The 26,510-nt window shown below is 39.7% G+C and overlaps 1 protein-coding gene across 12 annotated transcripts in view; it reads left to right on the top strand.

Annotated features, from left to right (window-relative positions):
• The window catches only part of ESRRG (estrogen related receptor gamma), a 620,659-nt gene extending 597,352 nt beyond the window's left edge, over positions 1-23,307 (top strand). For all 12 annotated transcript variants that reach the window (XM_059413338.1, XM_059413334.1, XM_059413335.1 and 9 more), the window contains 2 exons: positions 6,952-7,221; positions 19,401-23,307. In XM_059413338.1, coding sequence (XP_059269321.1) covers positions 6,952-7,221; positions 19,401-19,645 — 515 coding nt within the window. In that variant the 3' untranslated portion in view covers positions 19,646-23,307. The remainder of the gene's footprint in view (positions 1-6,951; positions 7,222-19,400) is intronic.
• Positions 23,308-26,510: the final 3,203 nt, after the last annotated feature.

The following is a 26,510-nucleotide window of genomic DNA, read 5'->3' as shown; positions in this document are numbered from 1 at the left end:
CTTAGCTTTGGGGTATCTGACATTAGTTGTTTCCCATAGATTATTTAAAAGTCTGTGGAAATGTCTGTCAGGCTACAGATCCTTAAAGTTTAGAAAGAGTCAGCATGCATTTATTTTAGAGGCTTGATTTTTATTATTTTATTTTATTTTTTAAAAGAGTATATTTATTTATTTGTCAGAGAGAGAGAGCACACAAGCAGGGGGAGTGGCAGGCAGAAGGAGAAATGGCTTCCTGCTGAGCAAGGAACCCCACGCGGAACTCGATCCCAGGACCCTGGGATCATGACCTGAGCCGAAGGCAGACCCTTAACCAACTGAGGCACTCAGGCATCCCTGGAGGCTTGATTTTTTTTAAATCAAATATTAGACCAAATTTAATGAGGGCTCAAAATTTCCTGAAGACAGTGCCTGCATATCTGATGCCTGGCTGGCTGCATCTTCCTTGGACTACCGGTCAGGGCCCTCTAACTCCCTGTGGTATTTCCCGACCGGTCCCAGCAGTGACTGGGCAGAGCCAGTCCGATTCAAGCACAGGATCTTCTTCTTTCAAACCAGGAATATGGCTTCAAAATGAGCTTCTCCTGCTCTGTGTCCATCTAATCCCAAAGTGAGACTGAAAATGCCCTTCTATAATTTTTTTTTTTTGAGTCCTACATTATATGGCACTGCCTTCCTTTTTGCTTGATAGTCAAACAAACTTGAGTCACATCAAAAATGGCACTTTCCAGGCAGAGCTCTCTTGTTTTCAACTAGTACAAAATAAAAATTATAGGAAAAGAAAGCCATTACGTATCCCTCCTTTAAAGCAACTCAGCCAATACCTTTCTCATGCCCTCCAGTCATTTATCTTTCTTCTTGGCTTAGATGAGAGGTGGGGAGACATAAAGTTGAGGTCAAGTAACAGGGAGTTTGGGGAAAGCTTAAAGAATGTTTTCAGGTCCTCTGTAGTCATTCAGCAGTAGGAGGGTTAAGTGGGATTTCCAAAGAGGAAGCATACCCTCCATCTAGAACTCTCTGGATTCTTACTTTACATTCACCTGCCTTAAATCAGGTCCTTTTTTCAAAGTGGGTTGGCAGTTGTCACCCTCCCACACTCACAGAAACAAGCCAAAAACCCCCCCTCTGGTCATCACTTTGACACTTCCTTGAGTAGCCATCTGGGAATACCTTTCTTTAGCTGCTATTCTACTTTTAATTTTTCGAGCAAGCTGCCCTTGGAAACAAGGGACAATTACTAAAGATAGAACTTCGCCAGTGCCACAGGGGCATGTCTTCGATTTCTGTGCCCCTGAGTGGGCTAATTGAAACTTCTTTGGCTGTTCCCATGATCAGCATAGGTGGCCAGTTGCACCTGTAAACTCAGTTAATAGTGATAATTCTGAGATCCTGGACTGGTAGGTATTGCCTTTAGGATTCTATTCTATCCCTCTTTTAGTTTGTCACCACTGCCTAGACCGTTTGCTAAGTTTTATGGATGGTGTTCAAGTTTGTCACATAGATAGAATTTTTTGAATTAGAATTCTTTCAGATTTTCACATTTGTCCTATGATAACCACTATTCTAAAACAATGGTCTCATAAAATCTCTGTGAATCCTACTGGAAGTATATGAACGGAAGTAAGGAAATCATGGAATCAACAGATGTTGAAACAGGATCACATTCTAAGAAGGGGAGCTATACCATTTTTGCAATTTTTCTTGTATTTGACTCAAACTAAGCAAAATGGAGTCTGAACTTTTGAAATCTGGTTTATAGTCATACAAGAAGAATAAAGATTGAAAAAATAATAGTGGAGGTATAATGTCTAATGCTTATGTGCTAATATAATAGGTAATATTTGTCATCCACTATAAAGAAAAGTTTTCAGGGAAATGCTTCTGATGGCACCAAGGAAAGATTCCAGCTTTAACTTTAGAACTTGACCGTCTGTACTTACTTAACTCCAGCCCCTACTAAGGGCCAGTCCGTAAAGGGCATCTCTCTAAAAAGCAGAATAGAGAAAATGTCTTTATATATTGTATAAACATTATAATATACAATATATTAATAACAAGGGTTATGCATCTGTGTATCTGTTGGTAGCGAAGACCAGATCTTAGCGCCATTGTGATTCTTTCTTCTCCTCGTTCCTGTAAGCACTGGGTTTATTTGTGCAGCAGAGAAAGGATCTCACTCATGCCACAGTGCTCAGTCAGCTTCTCTCAATGAGTTTTGTTTACCATCTCGGTGAGTCGTTATGGCGTAATTACAGTTCTAACATAATACGCTATTTGCTGAGAACCTTCAATTTTTGGTGGAAGAGAGAAACTACAGTTCAAAAACAGTGAGCGGAGCCAATCAGTGCCATGATTAACCGAAATTAACAGACACCCTGAAGATTTCAAAATGTTTGCTCTCCATTTCCAGGAAGCAGCCAGGAAGAAAATGCCTAGCAGGGGTTAAACCCCGGTGCCTGCACGGCAGCCTATTTCTGTCAACACTCCGTTCAGGAAATAAACATTTATGCTTTCTGAAATGAAAGTGTATTTTTGAAGACTAGCCGTCAGATATTTTTTGCCCTTCACACTTTCAAATGCTTAGCCTTTTCTGTAAGTTGACTGCAAAGTGCATCAGTTTGCCAGGCTAAAAAAAAAAAAAAAAAAAAAAAGTGCTTGACAAGTGCCCATGGCACCAATGTCATCCTCCGAAGTTTCTAGTGGATGGAGGCAAGAGCGTTGGCACAAAGCATACTTTCTTCAAGCCTGTTACTTCAGGGGTACCTGCCTCTTGAGAAGCTTTTCAATCCTTCCAAATGATGTTATTCCCAACTGTCATCTGGTTTATTTGGAGCACACAGGATCGCAGATAAACACGCTATTTAACTGCAGGTCAAGGGAGAGAGTCATTCTGCTCGCAAAACGCCCGAGATACAGTAAATGGCGCTGACTCCAGGACGGAGATGGAGAGAGATCAGAGTTGTCAGCGACAGGCATGGAATGGGCCATGGTTGGGGAAGGAAAAAAAAAAAAAATGGGCCGTGGTATCAGTGTATTTTAAAAAAGCTGTAATACGGCTGAACATTTAAAACTATAGCCTGTCAAACACCAAAGATTAAGATCCCGGGATGTACAAAACATGACGTTCGAACGACACAGCGGTGACGCATATTTTATTTCACTGGGGGGAAAGGTTTCTGTCTGCAAAGGTAGCAAAATGGGTTCGGGGATGAGGGCCTCTCGTTCATGGCCCCGTAGCCATAAAACCCCATTCAGTGCCGGGCACAGTGCACGCAAGTAATCCTCATTTGGATACAAGCACGTGTGCACCAAGAGAGCCATCACATTTTTAGAGAATTCCTTAAACTTGGTTTATCTAGATCTTGGCCATTTAGGTTTTTATACTTTGCTCAGGGCCCCTGATCAAAATATTATCATCTCCATGTCGTTCTATCTGGGAGCAGTCCTAAAGGGCAGGCAGAAGAAGTTTGTGGTATTCCAGTGTTAGCTCTGTTATGCATCCCGCCTCTGTCGCCAGGGGAGCAGAACAGTCTCCTCATGAGGCTCTGTCCCTGTCACCCAGGCATCTGGGCAGGCTCTCTTTGTGCCAGCTTGCAGACTGCCGAGGTGTGGTAAGAAAGGGTTAAAAGTGTTGTAGGTCAGCTTTTTCAAGAGCACGAAGAGATAAAAGTCCAGACTTTTATTTACATTCTGGAAAGCATGGATGGTCCCTTTTCCTATCATTTCGCAAAATTACACTTCCTTTAATCAACTGAAAGAGATGTGAGGCTATCAAGCAAAGCAAACTTGTCAAACCTTTTGTGTTGTACCCATGTCCCCATCCTCGCTGACCAAAAAAAAAAAGAGAGAGAGAGAGTATTTTATATTTTTTAACCTTTTTCCTTTTATTTCCTTAAGAAGTGAAAGAAAAAAAGTTAGGTTTATAGGAAGGATTCACACACACACACACACACACACACAGCCATCAACAGAGGGCAGACAAATTGCAGGACCAACCTAAAAAAAAAAAAAAAGAAATTTTATTGTTTTTGCTTAATTAAACCCCAAAGAAATGTGTGAAACCTTGTTATGGCTGAAAATTGCGAATTTGTAAATCACAGGGACAAAAGGGCCCCTGTGCAACTTTAAAGTTTCCATGCACGTAACTGTCGATAGCGTGCCTTCTCCATCATCAGCACTAAATTCACATTGATGCCTCTTTTCTTCTCCGTATTGATCCTTCCATGAGAACGTAGATTTGTATCTGTTAATTAATGCGTCCTGAAACAGCGTTTGTATTAATCAGGCAGATAAGAAAAATTGGATGCCTGCGTCCTCTTGACAACCGTAAAAGTGCTGGGCCTGATAAAATCGTGGACGGACCTCAATAAAAAAGTTCCTCCTTCCACTCAATAAACTAATCATCCTGCTTTTAATTATTCGGCAGAAAGATGTGTGGAGATTGGAGAATGTGTAAATCTATTTACTAACAGCGGTGTCTGGGAGGGAGAATAGGGCTGTCACAGGAAGGGGCTGCGGGCTCCGCGCTCTGTCCATCTGCTGCGGCAGAGACAACGGCTGCTCGGAAGCATGAGGAGGAACAAGCACACGAAGGCAAAGGGGAAAATACTCCTCCCTTCTGGCTCGTAACTTTCCAAGATGATCATTTATTTCTTCATCTATTTCATTTGCAAAACAAACCCCGACCCTTCCCTTTGCTTGCGTTAGGTGTATTTGGATGTGTGTCGCATCTTTTATCTTGGGATGGGGGGGGGTGGTGGTGGCAGCTGGGGGATAGGATAGAAAAAGGAGCAGTACTGGTTTGTTTGCTGGGAGTGTAACAGGCTCAAGATCGAAAGCAAATGGAGCCTAACCCAGTCAGACCAGGTTGTTATTTTTCTCTTTGGACTCTCTGTTGAAAATGTGACCACATGTTTTGTCTCTAATTCTAATAGGAAACTTATGTAACCCCACAATGGGATGACCAGAAAGAGAAAAGGAGTGGGGAAAAAAAGGAAAGAAAGATTGACACCGCCAGTTCCGAAGAAGATCTGTCATGTAATGTGTAAATGGCTTGATAAACAATGAAAGAGATGCTTTTTACACGTGTGTGAAGACCCGCCTTTAATAAAAGCCAGACTAGGGTGCCTGGGTGGCTCAGTGGTTTAAGCCGCTGCCTTCGGCTCAGGTCATGATCCCAGAGTCCTGGGATCGAGTCCCACATCGGGTTCTCTGCTCAGCAGGGAGCCTGCTTCCTCCTCTCTCTCTCTGCCTGCCTCTCTGCCTACATGTAATCTCTCTGTCAAATAAATAAATAAATAATCTTTAAAAAAATAAATAAATAAATAAAAGCCAGACTAATCCCTCTTGATGATTTTATTAAACACTTCAGTTAATGGTGCCAAGTGGCAAACCACTAGTTTTCACCAACAGGGCAGGAAATCGTTTCCTTGTCCTCATTGTGCAGTAGTTTCTAATATCAGATGGGATGTGAACAATTGGATAGGAATCAAAATGAGACAAAAGCAGTGACCATAAGCAGGAGCCCAAGAAGACTGGGCAGCAGTGGATAGTTATGATTTGGGTAGTAAGATCTGGAGAAGGAGTAAAAATAGATTTTATAAGTTGCATTATTAAAATTTTCTCCTCCTATGGAATTATTGGTGGCAGGATCTTAAATCATGGTATTGTTGTCCTCAATAACCGTAGGGCTGTTTGCTCACCCCTTGGAGTCCCTGGGCATTACCTTTGAAATGAAAGTGAAGATTTAAGAAACATTCATTTTTTTAGGACTCTTGGGGAAAGTATGTGGCTGATCATTAGGTATCTTCACTAAGACTTCCATTTAGAATCTAGATCTCATCCCTCTGAGGTATAAATAAATATTTTTACTCCTAACTAGGTTTGATTATACTACTTCCTCTTTCCCTATTGAACAGCATTTCCTTTTTTTTTTTTTTTTTTTTTTGCATGTTTTCTCGGAAAGGAACTTCTTTATATGTGTTACATGTGAATTCAGACCAGATTGTTAGTGAAGAATTACAGGAGTCATCTGGATATTTCAGATAAAAATAATATTTAATATAGTGAGGTTTATTGAATGCATAGCATTGGTATTTTGCTGGGTGTTACTTTGTGTGCCCCCCAAACAAAAACTGAGGTGCGAGTAAATTGTCTTTCCCCCAGTGAAAGAGCCAGCAGCTCAGTGGGGCCAATATTTAATCTGAGGATCTGGATCTGCCTATATCCTACCCACGGAACTGCATTGCCACCATATTTAACTCTTTTTAAATAACTGGATGTTAATCAGAAGAACAAACTGTGGCTTTTTGATTTGGTGAAGAGGCCAGGCCACTCAGTATTCTTTTCTCTTTTACACCAATGAACACCATTTGGAGAGGAATTCATGTTATATATCAGTGGGTACAAAATATCCAACTAAGAAGGCTCTTTTGGGTGTATGAATACTCATCCTTCACTGAGCGTCTGACTGTTACAGAGAAATGTTTGCTAATCACACTCTACAGGGTGAGGCTACACTGTTTTCTGTTATTGGGGAGCTCTTTTTTTTTTATTTACATTTTCCTGTTGTTTATCAATAGTAGTTTTTAGAGATGAAATGGATGAAAATCTGACTTCCTGAAAGACATTTATAAAAACTGTAGCCAGACATCAATTATGTCTAAAGACTACATACTCTTTTCTTCTGAAATGAAAGAAACAAACCTACTTTTCCGTTCTGTCTACCTCAACTGTGTCTATAAAACCTAGGGAAAAAAAGACACCAGCAAGTCAAACTGGTTGTGACTTTCACTTTGCCGTTCGCACAATGATCAGGGGAAAATTTAAGAGCATCTCATCAAAGCTCAGCATAATTTTGAGCACCGATGCAGAAGCTGACTACCATATGAAACTAATGTTGCATTATGAAATTATGGCTTTAAAGTAACTTGATCTGCCCATCTTCCCATGCAGGCTTCTCCACGCTGTCCCTGGCGGACCAGATGAGCCTTCTGCAGAGTGCTTGGATGGAAATTTTGATCCTTGGTGTCGTATACCGATCTCTCTCATTTGAGGATGAACTTGTCTATGCAGATGATTATATAATGGATGAAGACCAGTCCAAGTTAGCAGGCCTTCTTGACCTCAATAATGCTATCCTGCAGCTGGTAAAGAAATACAAGAGCATGAAGCTGGAGAAAGAAGAATTTGTCACCCTCAAAGCCATAGCTCTTGCTAATTCAGGTTGGCATGCTAACATGGTCGTTGTTGCATTTTTTAATATTCCAGTTTTACCCTCCCTCGACTTCAGAAATTTGCTAAACCCGGTTGTAAGTTTTGTATGAGACAGCAAAATTATAGTCATTACGGCTTTCTAGTGAAAAGTTAGAAATAAGAAAAGTCCACTTGCATTATTTTTATTACATTTGTTTATTGAAAGCGGTGAAACTTTTGGCAGCCTAATGTGTAGGGTAAATGGCAGCTCTCCCGACAGTGTTACCTCCATTGTCTTGTAGGCACAGGTGAAAATAAGGGTGCACCGTGGGTACGTGGAAAGCATTTTCCCCTTCATAAATGGGAATTCATTCTGCAATTGGAAAAGCATACATAGTGTTGTTTTTATTTTGGTTATCGAATAGTCTAGTTTTCTTGTATTCTGGAATTCTGTAGAAGGCAACTTCTGCTGGAGTATTTCTCTGAAAGGTACCACCTATGCAGCGAGGGTGCAGAATTATGGGAATAAACAGTCTTTACATTTGAATGGAAATGTACTAAAATAGCAACTTCTGATAAGTAAAAATCGTTGCTGCTTTGTTGTTTTTCCCTTTGTGCCTCTACTACCGCTTTATTGTGGTCTTAAGTCGCTTTTGGCATTTGCATGTAGTTCCGGATAGATCCCTCCTTAATGACGTGCCGATCTTTAGATACCTGCGTGTCAATAACGCACTCTGATGCTGTGTACCATTGACAGTCACACCGTGCCCCTCCATCTGCTTTTGTTTTGACCCTATCTTTGAACTTTATCTTGGTTGCTGGCCAGTAGTTTTCCCTTTAATTACAAGAAGGAAACTGTCAATAAAATCTGTTAAATGGGATGCAATGAGTGGCTTGAATGGGCGGACGGCTATTTGTTCAAATTCTGCAGCATTCAAGGTATTGACAGTTTGTTTTCTGGGGCCATATGTGACGATCAATCTCAGGCTGGGCTCAGCCGCGCTGAAAAATGAAAAACCAGATTGCTTTTGCTTACTTGTGGATGACGACTTTGTGATTTGGCGCGGTCCTAGTGAGATGAGACCCTTCTGCCCAAATTGCCCCCATGAGAGCCGGGGACGCGTGACTGTTTTTAGAAATAATTTTTAATTGATTTTGTAATTAACAGTTCATCTACAATATTGATGCGTGCATCCTTGGACTGATAGGAGGGAAATTGTTTTCAACAATGAAGTTGTACTTTCCTATTTGTCTTCATAATGGAGTTTAGCATTGCATACTTTTAATTGTTGACCACACCGTTCACCCCCCATTGTCCTCCTCCCCTGTGAAACTGTAATCTAGGATTCCTTATGACAAGTGGCACTATTGATGCAGACATCTCACATAGCCCTTCTCTGGCTCTCCAGAAGACCAAAGTGGGAGATGGGAGAGAAATTTCCCGAGAATTTGTTAGTTTGCAGGACTTCACGTTACATCATCTCTCATCATCAGATGAAAAATTCTGTAGCAGTGGTTTGGGGAAGAATTTCTGTTTGGTAGTTGTATAGTGATTCTAATTGAAAACATGTACTTGGCCAGTTATATTTTAAAACCCAGCAAGCATGTTTTCTATCTTTTATATTACATAATGGTTTTTAAAATTATTAACTAATTGTGAGTGCTGAGCAGCACTAAAACTTGATCGAGATTGATAAAATCTTATCATTTTAGGTATTAGATATATACTTTATGGCTATTGTAATTTAGAGTACCTGAATTAATTAGCAGCAGCATTTCTGTCTGTTGTGTAGAAGTATAATCATTAATGTTTTGATATGTAAATATTTGAAGCCCACAGACTCCGCTGTTGGAAGGAGGAAGTGACCTACTTTAGAGCAATGACTGGTGATTAGAAAGTCTTTAAAGAACTAGTTAGTTTGCTTTTCTGGTTTAAAGCGAGATCTAGTTAACTGACCCTCTCTTTTTTCTCTTATACTGGTATTGAGTAACTTTAATTTCTTTCAGGAAATTTCTCCGTGTCACAAAGTTACTCTGCAAGTGCTTGCAACTTTTTTTAGCTTCTCAAAAACCAAGAAAATTTAACTGAATCAGAGTCCATAATAACGGAGAAAAGATTAAGGATTGTATTGATGTCTACACTGTGCCAGTTCTCTTGTGGCTGTAAAATATGACCCTTTCTCATGCTTCCAACCCCAAACCCCACCATGTTAGCATGGGATAAACCACTCAGAAAATCTTTTTTTTTTTTCTCATGCTGTCAATATGATGCTATTTTATTCCATTTTTTTTACCATTACTTGGATGATAGCAATAAAGTTGTAGATTCATTTTTGCTTAGTTCCAGGGACTCTTAAACTGCTCAAAAATACATGAGTATGAAAAATGTTTTCAAAGATACCCTAAAAAGCTCGTGGTTTTTCTTTCAGTATTTAGAGATACAGAATTTATGGGGGGGGGGGGTATCTATTTTAGTGTTATTTTTGTAGATATCTTAGCATTCCCTGTATGGCTGTAGGTGTTAAGAAGCAATGTCTCATTATTCTAAATTTCAGCTTGTTTTAAACATCTGTCTTTATTCAATAATTATTAATATTATGCTTATGCTCAGGAAACCAGGAATCGTCTTCTCGGTAATAGCTGTCATATATTTTTGTACCTCTGTTTGTGGTATATGTGAACTCACTTACATATATGTGAACTCACTTACTTACAACAGCAGGAACACCACTGGAAATACTTTCCCTGTCTTGAAGCATATAGGGAAAAACAACAACAACAAACCCAATATATTTTGAACTAATACTGTTATTCTCACATTCACATTGTTTTTTTGTCCCAATTATTTTTGAAGATAAGAAACTCACAGGCTCACTTAAACTATATACTTTCTTAATTTTGCACACCAACTATCTCCTCGGCAATTGTGGCAATTGTTGCCTCCCTGATCTCTCTCTGCCACTGAATTTAAAAAGGAAAATCTACATCACAATGTTAACTTTGTAATTTTTACGCCCCTTTATCTCATCAAACACCAAGAAGTTAGACTCCTCTCCAGAATTCTTCCCATTTGGGGAGTTTTATGATTCTGTAATTAATTTTATGTCTTTATTGGAAAATTTAGTGAAATATTACTACATGCGTTTTGGGTAAGATTATTTCATGGGATTCTTTGGTTCTATTGATTCTTACGCTTAAGAATTTGTTTGAAGTTATTATTCTGGCCCCAAGGAAGTAGACTTGTTTTTATATATGGAAGACTAAAGCAGTTTAAGAGTGAGAATTGCTTTTAGTCTGGTCATTCTCTTTGGCTCACAAGGCCCTCCAGCTTCACAGCTGCCACTCCTCCCAAGTGGTATCCCCAGCCCTGCCCCCACCCTGGAGCCCTGTGAGCCCAACTCATTCAGGACTAAACAGAAACTACAGCTTAAAGCTGACTTTTCTCTTTTATTTCTACACCATGCTTCTAGAATAATAGTGTCTGTTGGTAGGAAGCTGCGAGTAATATTTTGCTCCTCAGTTTCAAATCGTAAGTAATTAGAACCACATCCTGACAGTATTTTATTCTTGAGAACAAACGTTTGATGTGTAGAATCATGATATAATTTCAAGGGAGAGAAAGCTTCTGATTACTGTAGGAGACTGGGCTGAGGGCCATCTTTAGTCCTGTAAGTTTGGCCTCGTGTTTTTCAGCCTTTTTTCATTATCTCTCCCTCGGGGTAGCCTTTTTAGATATTTTTTTCTTCATAAGTCCCTAATGAAATATTAATATCATGAAAATGTTATGAATCTGTTTGTGTACTGTACAGATACGCATTTTACCTAAAAAGAGAGATCTGCCCCTACTTTCCAATTCCAAATTCCACTTCGAGAATGTCTGCTTTAATCACATAACTGTTTTCTCGTCTGTAACATGAGGCAGGTGAATTATATAATGTCTCATATTACTACATGGCCTAAAATTTTTATGTCAGTGACTTTTAAGTGAGGGCAGTGAGTTTGGTTGTACATTTTGTATGTGGTTATGTGTGTGTTAATGCTAAATTTATAATATAGAAATATTAACATCCTCATGGAGCTGAATAATTAGTATAAAAGTGAAAAACCTCTTTAGTTCCTTAATATCGCTTGAGCCGTCAAACACAATTTTATTGAAATCTTCACTAAATTTGCTGATTTTGATACTCTAGACGGAGCTTAAGATACTGATCAAGCAATTATCCCTTTTTAAGAATCTTTCTGTAGATGTTTCTTTCTTTCTTTTTTTTTTTTTTTTTTAGCTTTTGCTAGGGAATCTCATTTGATTTCCACAACATGCCTGTGAGATGGACATGGCCAATAGCATTTTTGCAGGTAGCCGAAGCAAGCTGATGAAGATGTGTGGCCGCTATGAGGCAGAGGGTTGGGCCCTCTCTTCCTCACTACCAGTAAGCTGTTCCTAGTCCACAAATAAGTAGATTGGCAATTTTACATCTGCCAACCAAAATTAGTACTCTTAATTTAGTTTAGAATTTTGCACTCACTTTATCTTGCTGTCTTCTTGGATTCCAGTAGTATAAAACTACTCTTAAAAGTGGCAAAAAAAGATCTGGAGACCAAATGTTTACTACCTTGGTAGGATTTAATAAGAAATAAGTATGGACAGGTCTTTTGCAGCAGGTAAATATTTATATATTTAACTTTTACCCAGACCAAACCATAATTAATACTCTCTGGGAAATCAAAATTATAATTTTTCTATCTCCTAGCCTACTTTTCTTTGGTTTTTGCTCAAATCTGCCATCACTGTTTGGATTATTTTAATTTTGCTTAAGATGATATAATTGAGTTGAAATGGGTGGTGGTTTTATTTAATCTAACTCTTGAATTTTATAAATGTGATGATATCTCAAATTTTTATGTAAAAAGTAAAGGTAGGTTTTCAAGTGTTTCTTATCACATTCAATGATTGCTATGCCTTGACATAGTGTAAGAAATATTTGCCCCACGTGTCTCTGCTTTCAGCTGGGTAATAAGCTCATAAATACTCTGCAATTGGTTTACTTCTAGGGAATGACATAATATAACAATATTTCCATTTATAGATAATGACTAATCCCTTATGAAAAGGTCATTAGCATGGTACAGATCATTTATGATATTGTGGAAGATTGAAATATTTACACCCAAGTTGCTATCAACATTCACTTTTTTTTTTTTTAAGATTTATTTATTCTTTTATTTGAGAGAGAGAGTGTGTGTGTGTGTGTGCACCCATGAGCGGCAATTGGGGGTGGGCAGAAACTGAAGAGAAGGAGGAAGCAGACTCCCTGCTGAGCGGAGAACCTGACGGGGTAGGGGTGGGGCTTGATTTCAGGACCCTGAGATCATGATCTGAGCCAAAATCAAGAGCTGGGTGCTCAACCGACCGAGCCACCTCGGTTCCCCCCAGCATTCACTTATTGAGTATAATTGTCTTTATCACTTCGAGTAGAAGGAGTTAGAAAGCTCCTGGGTAAGTGTTAGATATTGGAGGGAGAGAGAAGCCTTGAGTACTTGTAGAGAAATAAAAAAGAGTCTCTTAGCAGGGAATTCCGATTCTGCAAGGGGAAAGAATAATGGTAACAATAATTTGGGATTTAGGAGAGGGAACCCAGGAGGAAAGACACTATGGGCTACGGATCTTTGGCTCAACACCCAATATAAATACAGTACGGGAACGATTTCTGGGTCTGGTATAAAATTCGAGATCTGGCTTCATAGCCAGAGCTAGAAATGAAGAAGATAGTGTATCTCATGGGTACCTGTAAAATCATTCTGTTCTCGCCGTGGTTAAGCACATAATAAAGTTGTTATCACTGTTTCCAACATTAGAAGTATAACTTTTCTGCATTAGGAAAGACCTAAAAATTCTTTTGATCTAACCTCTTAGTTGGTATGTGAAGACCTTCCGTGGCACTTTGCCAAGTGTTTCTACCACCTTGCTCAGAATTCTGCCTAACTCAGTGCTTTCTAGAAGGGACCGTTCCATCGGAAGTTTCTTACTACTTCTCTCTCTGTCTCTGCCTCTCACCATTTTAATATAAAATAAAACATATATTTAAGAGAAAGACCCACACAAACCTCCCCCAAATGTATAACTTAATGAGTGTATTAGTTTTCTGTGGCTGCTCTTACCAATTGCCACAACTTGGTGACTTGAAAGAATACGTACTTATTCTAGAGGTCAGAAGTCCGTAAGCATTTTTTACAAGGCTGAAGACAAGATAGAGACTGGGCAGCGGTCCTTCTGGAGGCTCTAGAGGACATGTGTCCTTGCCTTTCCCAGCTTCTAGAGCGACGTTCCTTGCATTGCTTGAGCTGTAGTATGTCCTCCATCTTCCGAGGCAGCAGCGTAGCACCATGGATTGCCTTCTTCTTCCTTTGCCTCTCTTTCAAAGACACTGCTGGCTTCATTGAAGACCCTCCCAGATAATGTAGGATAATCTTGCATAGCAGATCCTGACTCACACTTGCGAAGTGTGCTTTGCCATAGGAGTAACATTCGGAGCCATTTTTGCCATCTGCCACAATGGCCATATGAGCAAAGATGGGAAATAAAAATTTGTGAGATATCGTAGAAACCCCTCCGTGTGTCTTGTCCCAATCTCACCGCCCTCCTTTGCCTCCCAAAGTAACCACTAGCCTGTTGTGGCTTTTATTCCTTCCTTATGTTTGTTACGGCTTTATCACCCAATGCGTATCCTCAGACATGAGAGTTTAGTCTTGCCCATCCCCCCCCCCCCCCAATGAATGGAGTTTTTAACTCTCCTTTAATCTAAAAGTTGGTCTTTCACTTTCATTTTCTTACAATTTCTCTGTTGAAGAGGCCAGGGCATTTGACCTGCAAAGTTCCCCCCACTCTGGACGTTACAGACTGCGTACGCTCGGAGCGGTTCATCACGTCTCTCTGCCCTTTGCATCTCATGCGAATTGACAGCTGGATGCAGAGACGTCATCAGACCCTGGTTCAATGCCTGTGACACCTGTAGGTGGTGTGCTGTTCATGGGGAGGCTCACGGTGTCCGGTTGTCTCTGTGTCCTGTGAGCAGCTGTTGACGCTCATTACCTAAATCCACTCATCGCTGGGGGTCGCCAAATGATGATCTGTGATTTTTGTCATCTCTTTTTTACATTCAGTCATTGGAATACTTACATAAAGTGATGCTTTCTCTCATCTCTTATTGATGACTGATGATGGAGTTTATATAGGAGCTTGATTCTTTCCGTTCGTTCACCAGTTTTCAAAATAAAGAATTGATGTCTATCTTTTAAAAATGTCATTATAATCAAATGTATTTAAACATATCTGGTGGGTTTCTTTCTTTCTTTCTCTCTTTCTTTCTTTCTTCTTAGAGAGAAAGAGCTCAAGCGGAGGGTACAGGAGGTGATGGAGAGGGAGAGAGAGAATCTTAAAGCAGGCTCCATGCCCAGCACAGAGCCTGATACGGGTCTTGATCTCAACCCTCATATCATGACCTGAGCTGAAATCAAGAGTCAGATCCTTAACCAACAGAACCACCCAAGCATCCCTATTCAGTGGATTTCAATCAATTGCAGTATAATCCTTTAGGAAGCTAGAATTGTTCCATTTTGGGTCTTTGGGAGTCTCTTTAGTTGGGCTTCTGGAATCTTTCTGGAATTTTTCAAATTAGTAGTTGTACATAGTCTCCTTTCTATGTAGTATAAGATGTTCCATACTTATCTTAAATATTTCCTGGCCGAAGCCTGGAATCTAATGATAAGCTGGTGCTAGGTTTCTCATTGCTCAGGATTGCATTCCTAGCTTGGCCCTCCTTCCTAGGCTTTCTCAGTGGACAGAGCTAGGAACACCCACAATCGTGATTCTCTCTCTTTCTCTGTGTGTGTCTTGGGGATACCTTGTCACTTAGTTTTGTTTGTGAGTGTTGTCTATAGGTTTTTAGTTCGGCCATCTAGTTGTTCTGGTTTTTTTATGTGCAGATTAGGAAAGATTAAAATATCTTGCCACCTCCATTGCCATCTTCTAAGAAAGTTTATGATTGGCACCATTTTTTGATATTTAGGGTCAGCGATTGATGTCCATCAAGAGCTAGGTTGCATGACAGTCAACCACGTTCCTCAGCACCCAGCCAATTGGAACCAGGAGAATCACTCGGTTAGACTCCTTATATATTGCATATAGAAATTTTGAGATCAAATTATCTTTTAGGCAATAGACTTTTGCTCACTTCTCTGTATTTCCCATCATGTTGTGCTTCCTTCCTCAGTGATCCGAGAGTCCCATCAGCTCACCCCTTATTACCCCTATTCATGTAGGCAATTTACAAACACTAAAGAAGTCAACACTTGGGTTCCTCTGAGCATTGGTTTATATTATATACTAGATTTGACTCTGAATATGCTTTGTCTATTTTTAATATTCAGTTCCACCCTCAAAATCAGATTTGGCACCATTGATAAAGTATTGCCAAGAATGAGCTGCAAGTCCTAACGACAGCTCCCAAATACAATTTGAGTGTTCTGGAGTAGCTGTGCCCATCCATGCCCACAATAGTTAAAAATTTTTACCATGGAGAAGGGCATTTTTTTTTCAGGTAAACTACAAAAATTCTGAGTCTCACCAAATTTGCAACTGTAGGTATGAGGATATTTAGTCCCCTTCCCAAAGTAAATGATCTTAACTAGACATGTTCCTTTAGGATCCCACTTCACAGAATAAAATATTGGAATTTAATGAAGGGGCTCTATTTTATTAAGTGTGGAAATGTAATATGTGGGTGACAATGCATGCTTCCTGTGAACACTGGTTGTCTTTTGAAATCTGAATTCTTTTAGAATAGCAGTCTGGTTTTTAGTTCACAACCCTGGCTTGACTGTAGAAGCACCTAGATTTTTTTAAAAATATGGATGATGTTTAGGATCTAGCTAAAATTTTCTGATTGATAGGTCTGGGCTTGGGCCCAAACATCTTTGTTTTTAACCATTCACCCAGTGTTTTTAATGTATAGGCTTACTGTGTCTCCTTAGTTCATAAGCCTGAGTCACACGATTAAGTTTCACTGGTTTGCATTAGCACAAATACTGGGACCATTTCCTTTAAAACACAAAGTTAAAAAGAAACCAGCTCCAACAACCAAAGCTAAATAATTGCATAAATTAATGCCAATTCTAGTGAGCCTAGCATAAATGTATACATATAGACCAAAGACCAAACAGCGATTAAAGCCACAGAGCCAGAACTTGAACTAGGATCCCTAATGGAGATTAATATTTTCTTCAGCAGTCTGCCAGCTGAATCATGGTCTAATTAAATAGTTCAGATTTAGTGAGTTTGCATTTAAAGTATTAGCAGATCCGAGAATGGGTAAAGCTAAAATGAGTTAGAATCTTTTCTGTAAATGGGAAGTTAAATTATCATAGTAATTTGATTAAATCATTTTTAAATCTCTCAAGCTAAATCACAGCCTTTAAAGAATAGTTTGAAGTCTTAATTGCTGTTTGTGAGCGTATCTCTCTACTATTTGTTCTCGCCTCATTTCCTGTGACATCCTATAATATATCTCCTGCCGGGCCAGAGTAGTGGGGAAGGCAAGGCTTGGAGTTGGGGCTGAGGTGACTCGGCAGCTCACTTCAAGCGTTTAAAGATTCGCATAGGGAGGAGGGACATTTATTCTGTATCATTCCAGTGTTTAGAACCAGGACCAAAGGACAGGGGTTGTAGACAGATTTGGAAAAAATCTGAAGAAGACATTTGTAAGGATTAGTTCTGTCCTTTGTGAAATAGAATGTTCTACATACATCTGGAAATGTCTTCCTTAGGAACGTAGAGAAGATTTTTTTTTTAAGATTTTATTTGTATGTATTTATTTGATAGAGAGAGAGAGAGAGATCACAGGTAGGCAGAGAGGCAGGCAGAGAGAGAGGGGGGAAGCAGGCTCCCTGCTGAGCCGAGAGCCCAATGCAGGGCTCGATCTCAGGACCCTGAGATCATGACCTGAGATGAAGGCAGAGGCGTAACCCACTGAGCCACCCAAAAGCCCCAGAAATGTAAAGCAGATCCTTGATGAAGATGGAAGGTTGAATAAGATGGACTCAGAAGAGCATTTTAACTTTTTGGGGGGGTAAGCAAGGGAAATGCCATATGCAGTGGTACGCATTCTAGCAGCATATTTTGATACAAAGTAACCCGAGTTAGGCCCAACTCTGACCCTCCCGGTGCCACGTGACTTACAGCAGCTGGGAGAAGAGAGAGGAGACAGTGTTCAGAAAGTGCTTATCACAAAGAAATAGAAGCCTCACCCCAAATAGGTACTTAATATGTGGTTTATTTATTATATTTATTTTGCTGCTTTTGGTGGGGGGGTCTGGTGGGAAGATAGTTATTTTGTTGTAATATTGTTTGTAAAGATGCAATTCTCTTCTCGCCATCCATTTGTTCCCATTTTCACTTTGAGTGCTTTGAGTCCCAGTCAAATCGGGTGAGTCCACCTTATCTTATGAGGGAAGCCTCATGTGCAAAGTCAGTTTTTTGTGTCCTGGGACACTCCCCATTTGTGTGAGTCCAGGCCCACCATTTTCCCTTCAGATAGCATCTCAGAAGAAAAATAGAAAAAAAAAATAATAAAATTCAGTGCACATTGTGATTTCCATGACAGTTTTTCCCTCACTCACATTGCCCGCGGATAGACATCTTTGGAAATGATGCGTGCTTGTTGCTGTGAGAAGGCACATAGGGAGTGGATGGGATTGTCATGCTGATGGGGCCAGAGTGGAGAGAAGCCTGTGTAGGATCAATCCATAGGGACAGGCTAGCTTGTGTGTTGGGAAATGTTCTGAGTTCCACACCAGGGACATTATCAACCACACTATCAACCTTAACAACCTGGAAGAACTCCTCCTCTCGGTTCAACTAGCAGGAGTTGAGTCTTAAGTGGTAAAAGCTCCCAAGCCACTGTATTTCTCTTTTCAAGAAACGTGTCATTAACCCCGTCCTGTAAACAGTGGTCAGTTTATTAACAATGTGGTGAAATGATTTCAAAATGACAATGTAAGAGAAAAAGAACAACAAAATACAAACAAGCTTTTAAATATGGTCCTGATTATAGCTGATAGCCTTTTTATTACGTCGCCATGATTTTTTTTTTATCATATGTTTAGTCACTTGATTTTTAATTACATTTCCTTTCTCTTTTTGTACATGTGACCTGATATGTGAATTATATGAAACATTAGGCTAACTACATGTATCTTAGAGCTCTGCATTCTCAGAGAACAAGAATTATTAAACATGAGGAATCCCCCCAAAGACTCCATTATGTGTAATTAACAGATAAACTGTCATCAGAATCAATAAAACGTGCTAAATGATTCAAACTTGTATATAATGAAGTGTCTGTTTTAGAGCTAGAGCAGTAACTTTTCTTTTTCTCCACATCTCACATTTCTCAGAAGAATAATTGTGGCAACCCTGTTAACCCTCTCCTTTCTTGACTGAATTAGATTTTTAAATGAGTCACTTAAGGGCAAAGTTCACCTTCACAAATGTGAAAGATATTTCAGAACTCATTAATCTAAAGACTTCATTTGTTTTTCAGTAGCAGCAGACTGTGTAAGGATGCTTTAATGAACTGTTACCAGTACACTGAAAATCTTGAAAGGATAAGCAGTTTGTTGTGATTTCTGTAGTCTACACCTGAACGTAGTGTTAAATTCCATGTATTTATACTGAGTTCTTAAAACCTCGGTCATTTCCTTTTTTTTTTTTTTCTCCTTTTGGGAAATACAGGCTTTTTGAGGAAAAGATCATAATTTTAGACAATGTTTTTCCTCCATAGCACTTAGAATAATACTTTTAATAGATGACCTTTGATAATTATTGAATGGTTGAAAAAATATATGAATGAGATAATGAATAAAGTAACCAAGATTGCCATCTGTTAAAAGCAACTCTTCTCTGATCAGTCCATCTTAGGAGGAAAGAAAACCTGCACTTTAAAATAATGCATTTTTTGGTAATAATTTCTGTGTTTTAAATCCATATTAGAAATCATCTCCTGTAGGGAAATCTAGAAAAAAAAAAAAGTAGAGATTTTTGGAAATGAGCAAATCACAGCTTAGAGCCTCGGGAAATTCATGTATAGTATGTTAACTTCCTCCAAGTCGGTTTTGGTTATTAGTGACCTGATTCCGTGTTTTGCTTTGTCGCCCAGACTCCATGCACATAGAAGATGGGGAGGCCGTCCAGAAACTTCAGGACGTCTTACACGAGGCGCTGCAGGATTACGAGGCCGGCCAGCACATGGAAGACCCGCGCCGGGCGGGCAAGATGCTGATGACGCTGCCGCTGCTGAGGCAGACCTCCACCAAGGCCGTGCAGCACTTCTACAACATCAAACTGGAAGGCAAAGTCCCCATGCACAAACTTTTTTTGGAAATGCTAGAGGCCAAGGTCTGACTAAAAGCTCCCCGGGCCTTCCTGTCCTGCACGCCGAAAAAGGGAAAATCAACCCCAGAGTGATGTCGAAGAAACATAGAGTTTAGTTACCAACATCCAAAATCAACGGACTGCACTGATCATGTAGCAGCAAGACTATGAAGCAGCTTTCAGATTCCTCCACATCGTCCTGATGAGTTTCTCTGGCCCTTTTCCCTTCCTTCCTTCCTTCCTTCCTAATTTTTTTTTTTTTTTTCTTAAATCTCCCTTATTTGTTCTCTCCGTCATTTCTCAGCTTCCTTCATTCCCGGTTCCCTTTCTCCTTCATTTCCTTCCTTCCTTCTGTCTTGCCCCCTCCTCCTCGTCACCTCCTTCTCTTTCCCCGTCCTGCCCTTCTCTCCTAAATTGAGAACATCTGTCGTTGTAAGGCAATTGTCATTCTCCCTCCCTCCCCCTCTCCCTCCCTTCCTTCTGCTGCTGAACTTTTACAAGAGGTCTCTAACTGAAGAGAGATAAAAGCCAGCCCTGCCAAAGGATGGAGATCCATAATATGGATACCAGTGAGCTTGTTGTGAACCATAACGTCCCCAATGACTAAGGAATCAAAGAGAGAGAACCATCGTACCTAAAAGTACAGTGCAACACAGACACATTGACTGAGTGCAGTATTAGGTTTCACGGGAGCAGCCTCTAATTAGACAACTTAAGCAACGTGGCATCGGCTGCTGCTTATCATTGCTTTTCCATCTAGATCAGTTACAGCCATTTGATTCCTTAATTGTTTTTTCAAGTCTTCCAGGTATTTGTTAGTTTAGCTACTATGTAACTTTTTCAGGGAATAGTTTAAGCTTTATTCATTCATGCAATACTAAAGAGAAATAAGAATACTGCAATTTTGTGCTGGCTTTGAACAATTATGAACAATAATGAAGGACAAATGAATCCTGAAGGAAGATTTTTAAAAATGTTTTGTTTCTTCTTACAAATGGAGATTTTTTTGTACCAGCTTTACCACTTTTCAGCCATTTATTAATATGGGAATTTAACTTACTCAAGCAATAGTTGAAGGGAAGGTGCATATTATCACGGATGCAATTTATGTTGTGTGCCAGTCTGGTCCCAAGCATCAGTTTCTTACATGAGCTCCAGTTTCCCTAAATGTTCACTGACACAAAGGATTAGATTACACCTGCCGTGACTCCGGTGGTCACGTGTAGAAAGCACCGCACATGGAGTACAGATCCGTAGAATGATCAGGAGTGCTCCTCTCTACCTGGGAGGTCCAGTTGCCATAGGATTTCTAGCTGCCGTGGTGGTTAGGAACGAGATACTGCCTGTTTGCAGAGTTACAGACCTTGTCTCGGAAGGAGCTGTGAGCCAGTATTCATTTAAGAGGCAATAAGGCAAATGCCAGAATTTGGGGGAAAAAAAAAACAAAAAACAAAAAACAAAACCCCAAACCATCAAAGACAGCAGACGCCTGACCAAATTCTAAAACGTAATCTTTATGAGTTGATTCATTTAGGACTGTTTGTTTAAATTAATCTGCAGTTTTTACCAAGAGCTAAGCCAATATGTGTGCTTTTTCAACCAGTATTGTCACAGCAAGAAAGTCAGTCAGGTTCCAGACTCTTAAGAGGTGTAATCTAATGAAGAAATCAATTAGATGCCCCCGAAATCTACAGTCGCTGAATAACCAATAAACAGTAACCTCCATCAAATGCTATACCAATGGACCAGTGTTAGTAGCTGCTCCCTGTACTATGTGAACAGTCTTATTCTATGTACACAGATGTAATTAAAATTGTAATCCTAACAAACAAAAGAGATGTAGTTCAGCTTTTCAATGTTTCATGTTTGCTGTGCTTTTCTGAATTTTATGTTGCATTCAAAGACTGTTGTCTTGTTCTTCTTGTGGTGTTTGGATTCTTGTGGTGTGTGCTTTTAGACACAGGGTAGAATTAGAGACAATATTGGATGTACAATTCCTCAGGAGACTACAGTAGTATATTCTATTCCTTACCAGTAATAAGGTTCTTCCTAATAATAATTAAGAGATTGAAACTCCAAACAAGTACTCATTATGAACAGAAACACATCAAAATCATAATAATATTTTCAAAACAAGGAATAATTTCTCTAATGGTTTATTATAGAATACCAATGTATAGCTTAGAAATAAAACTTTGAATATTTCAAGAATATAGATAAGTCTAATTTTTAAATGCTGTATATATGGCTTTCACTCAATCATCTCTCAGATGTTGTTATTAACTAGCTCTGTGTTGTTGCAAAACTTTTTGGTGCGGACACGTTTCCAAAACTATTGCTACTTTGTGTGCTTTAAACAAAATACCTTGGGTTGATGTTTCATCAGCCTCGTGCTAGGAATACTGTGTATCTATCATTAGCTATATGGGACTATATCGTAGATTGTGGTTTCTCAGTAGAGAAGTGGCTGTAGTGTGATTCTAGATAAATCATCATTAGCAATTCATTCAGATGGTCAATAACTTGAAATTTATAGCTGTGATAGGAGTTCAGAAATTGGCACATCCCTTAAAAAAAAAAAAAAAAAAAAAAAACAGAAAAATACAACTCCTGGGAACAAAAGGTGCTGATTCTATAAGATTATTTATATATGTAAGTATTTAAAAAGATTATTTTCCAGAAAGTTTGTGCAGGGTTTAAGTTGCTACTATTCAACCACACTATATATAAGTAAAAAATATATAACAATATATCCGTTGTTTTCACTGTATCACATTAAAGTACTTGGGCTTCAGAACTCAGAGCCAACCAACTGAAAACACGAGATGGAGATGTGAGAAAAGAATCTAGTACAAATTTTAGTTTTCAGTTTAAGTGACTCTCGGCGTTACCGAGTACACGAATCTCACACATAGGAAACACGACTTAAAACGTAGATCTAAAAGAACTGCACGGGCTTTAGGGCAAAATGCTCATCTTAAACCTTGCTCGAGGTAAGTTTTTTCAAGTTTCAAGCAAGACCATTTACTTAATGTGAAGTTTTGGAAAGTTATAAAAGTGTATGTTTTTGCCATATGATTTAAATTTTTATTTTGCTTCTTTTAGGTTTGTTCTTATTTAAAGCAATAGGATTGTGTGACTACCTGTAGTTACACTTGTGTTTCAATCAGATCAGATTGTTGTATTTATTCCACTATTTTGCATTTAAATGATAACATAAAAGATATGAAATATTTAAAACTGCTATTTTTCTTATAGAAGAGAAAATGGGTGTTGGTGATTGTATTTTAATTATTTAAGCGTCTCTGTTTACCTGCCTAGGAAAACATTTTATGGCAGTCTTATGTGCAAAGATCGTAAAAGGACAAAAAATTTAAACTGCTTATCATAATCCAGGAGTTGCATTATAGCCAGTAGTAAAAAGAAGAATAATAATAATAAAACCATGTCTATAGCTGTAGATGGGCTTCACATCTGTAAAGCAATCAATTGTATATTTTTGTGATGTGTACCATACTGTGTGCTCCAGCAAATGTCCATTTGTGTAAATGTATTTATTTTATATTGTATATATTGTTAAATGCAAAAAGGAGATATGATTCTGTAACTCCAATCAGTTCAGATGTGTAACTCAAATTATTATGCCTTTCAGGATGATGGTAGAGCAATATTAAACAAGCTTCCACTTTTGATTGCGCGTTCGGATCGTGTTTCTTTTTGTTCCCCCCACGAGAGAACCAAATCAATAAACAGTGCCCTTTGTTGCTTCCATTCAAAGAGTGTACCTATTCCCTAAAAATAAAGTAGGAGTTTAAATAAGAGCTATATAAAGGCTTGTCAGAATGAATTCTAGGGTGCCAAGAGACATTTTGCATATTTAAGAGTATGCAAAGTGTCTCGTGGCACATTAGAATTCATTCTGACAAGCCTTTATATAGCTCTTATTTAATCTGAAAGCATCTCCACATCATCCTGCATTACTCAAAATCATCGCCTCGATGTCAATGTCATAACAGAAAACTTTCCCCCTATTTTAAGATCATATTAAAACCTGCTAGAGATACCTATTATTTCCCTCCATCCACAATTAAATCATGGGCTTGCACAGAGCTCGTCAGGGAGCTGCAGGCTTTGCGGAGTTGCCGGCCAGATTTCCTGAATGAGAAATCAGCGGCGGCGCTCCTAGACCCGTGTGCGTGAGCAGGGGGAGCTGTCTTCGAATCCACGAGGGTTAAGCAGCGCTGCTGACAGCAGATGGCCTGCCCTCGCTCTGCCCGCTCGGGGAGGTCACGGCCCTTGTTGCTCCGGGTCAAGCTGTGCTTCCACCGGCCCCTCCTGGAACCATCACCGAGGTGCTAATAGGTGCTTTCCTGGCTTCTCGGCCAATCTTGAGAGTGTCCTGTCCTTGTGTTTGCCCATCGTGCTTCTCACCTCTCCGAGGTGGCTGCTTCTCTAGCGCAAGCTGGTGACACAGAGGCCACTAAAAGCAATCCGATTTCGGGGTGTGACATTGCCTAAATCACCAAGCTGCCCTATAGCTCGCAGCATCACTCGGTCTTTTCCTGCCTTCCTGTCCTTCGAGTGGCCGCAGCTCAGCGTAGGATCCGAGGGGCTTTACCTTCCCTGTTTTCAAAGTCCTCGGGCGGAGCCGACACATGCAGGGGGCAGCCCTCACAGGAGAAGGCCTGTGCGTCGTCTTCCAGTGAGGTCCTCGTTTAAAAAAAATACGTAAGTGACGTGCAAACGCTTTTATGAACTTAAATGCCAGATCTCTCTTGCTGGTTTTTATAATTCCAAATTATGACACAGTAAGTTTGCCAGTATTGACGTGTTTCTTAGAGATGCCTCAGGTGTAAAGGAAATGAAAACAGGATTTTGACATTTTAACATGTTTATTTCTTGATACAGAAACAAGGAATAGCTCCCGACGGATAGGTTATGTGTTTGTGTCAAGGGATTGCTTTTATTTTCACCTGATGTTTATAAAGGACGTTTTGCTTTAAGCTAGTGGTTCCCAAACTAGGCCACAGATTAGAATCACCTGAAGAGGGTTCATGGTTCCTGACGGTTGTATACCACCCACAGAAGATCGGGGGTTAGTTGTGGCCTGGGCTTTTGAACAGTTCAAAAAGTCATTTCCTGGGGCTCCTGCGTGGCTCAGTCGGTTGGGCATCCGACTTGAGCTCCGCTCAGATATTGAGCTCAGGGTTGTGGGTTCAAGCCCTGTGCTGGCCTCCCCGCTGGGCATGGAGCCTACTTAAAAATAGATATGTATCCTCTCCAGGTGATTATAATGTGAAGACAACGTGAGAAATGATGTTTTAAGTTTTTATATGTTACCCAAATAGGCCAGGAATATCCTAAAAAATTAAAAACTTTTCATACATTGGCTCTGAATTTTTGTGAGAGTTTTAGACTATTTTTTTACATCACGATAAAAGGATTCAGCCTTGTAGTGAATCACAAGGCCAATAAAATGCACCTGGAATGTTCTGAGCACCACGTCTCCCAGCCCCGCCTTCCCTCCCCCCACCTCCAGAAGCCTGGTTCTCTCTCCCCATCCATCCTTCCCCAGTCAAGTGGGGGACACGTTCTGTTCGTTGACTCCGAAGGCACACCTTCTGGTTATGCCCCATCTGAAAGCAGAGAGACCTGCTCAAAAGCTTGTGCAGAATATCTCATGATCCCCTTTAAAAAAAACCTTCCAGGTGCTTTAAAATGTGACTTTTTCATGTGCTTTAAAATGAATTTAGGTGTGGCTCAATTACCTGTTTTTCTTCACAAAAACAAACCAAAACACACACACACAAAAACAAACAAACAAAAATAACCCACAAAAAACAGGAACAAAAAACACAAAATTTATTTCTCAGAATGACCTCTCTTCCCTACATTTTCCAAGTTGCAGATTTAAATAAGTAAGAGGTAGAAATGAGAATGGAGATAGGATGTCTCACTCTTGGGCCTCTGCAAAAACTTTAGGTACACTTTGCTGGCTGTGAAATTTAATTTGTGATTAGCCTGGAAAAGCAGAGAGATCTGTTTCCATTTGTTGTTTCATCCGCGATGGTTTACGTACCGAGGGGCTATTTCCGCCGTCCTGTAGATATCAAAGTGCTTCAGTCAGTGTTTTGGGCCATTTCGAATCTGGAAGTCTAGCTCCTTGGGCCCCTTGGTAGGATGGAAAAAAAAAAAAAAAACCACAATGAAACAAGTAGCAGCAGATTGAATGCCCCCCTCATCTTATTATGAAACAAAACAGAAAAGAAAAGAATTTCAAAATATAATCCCCCTTTCCCAGGAGTATTTGTCTTGTTCTCCATGAAGTTAAAGGTCTGAAATAATGTGCCCATCAGGGGCTCAATGTTGCATGTCCATGCCAGTTGGTCCAAGGGCTTGTTATGATGGTAATGACCGACTGAAACGTGAGCTTGGATTGCAACAATACAATTGCTACCAGCTCACCCGCTGGGAGAAATATTTTATTATTGTCAAATGTCCTCCATAGAGATTTGTTTTGCCTGTTCCTGTTTAAATTAAATTCAAAGCAGAACTGCATTACTATTTCTCTGGAGTATATTTGAGATAAACAACTAGTCTCAAAATTTAGGATTCCTGGCTAGTTCAAATTTGTTTATTAGCAGAAAAATTACAATAGGTGACACCATGGCTGCAGGAATATTAGCGTGGCAGCCTCTTGAGAGATTTGCAGACTAAGTCTGTATCCTAAAACAAACAAAAAACAAAACAAAACCCAAAAAACTCCCTTTTTCATTACAGATGCCAGCCAGATTAATGATGGACTCTGCTGTCAGTTGTACAATCTTAAAAAAGAGAAGATGTCCCAATATAGGACTGCATGGCCATAGCAGGCCACAGAACTTTGGCTGTAAGA

This window comes from Mustela nigripes, chromosome 10 (genome assembly GCF_022355385.1).
Source record: "Mustela nigripes isolate SB6536 chromosome 10, MUSNIG.SB6536, whole genome shotgun sequence".
Lineage (NCBI taxonomy): Eukaryota > Metazoa > Chordata > Mammalia > Carnivora > Mustelidae > Mustela > Mustela nigripes.
Note: the sequence above shows the minus strand (reverse complement) of the source record. Positions and strands in the feature narration are given on the sequence as shown.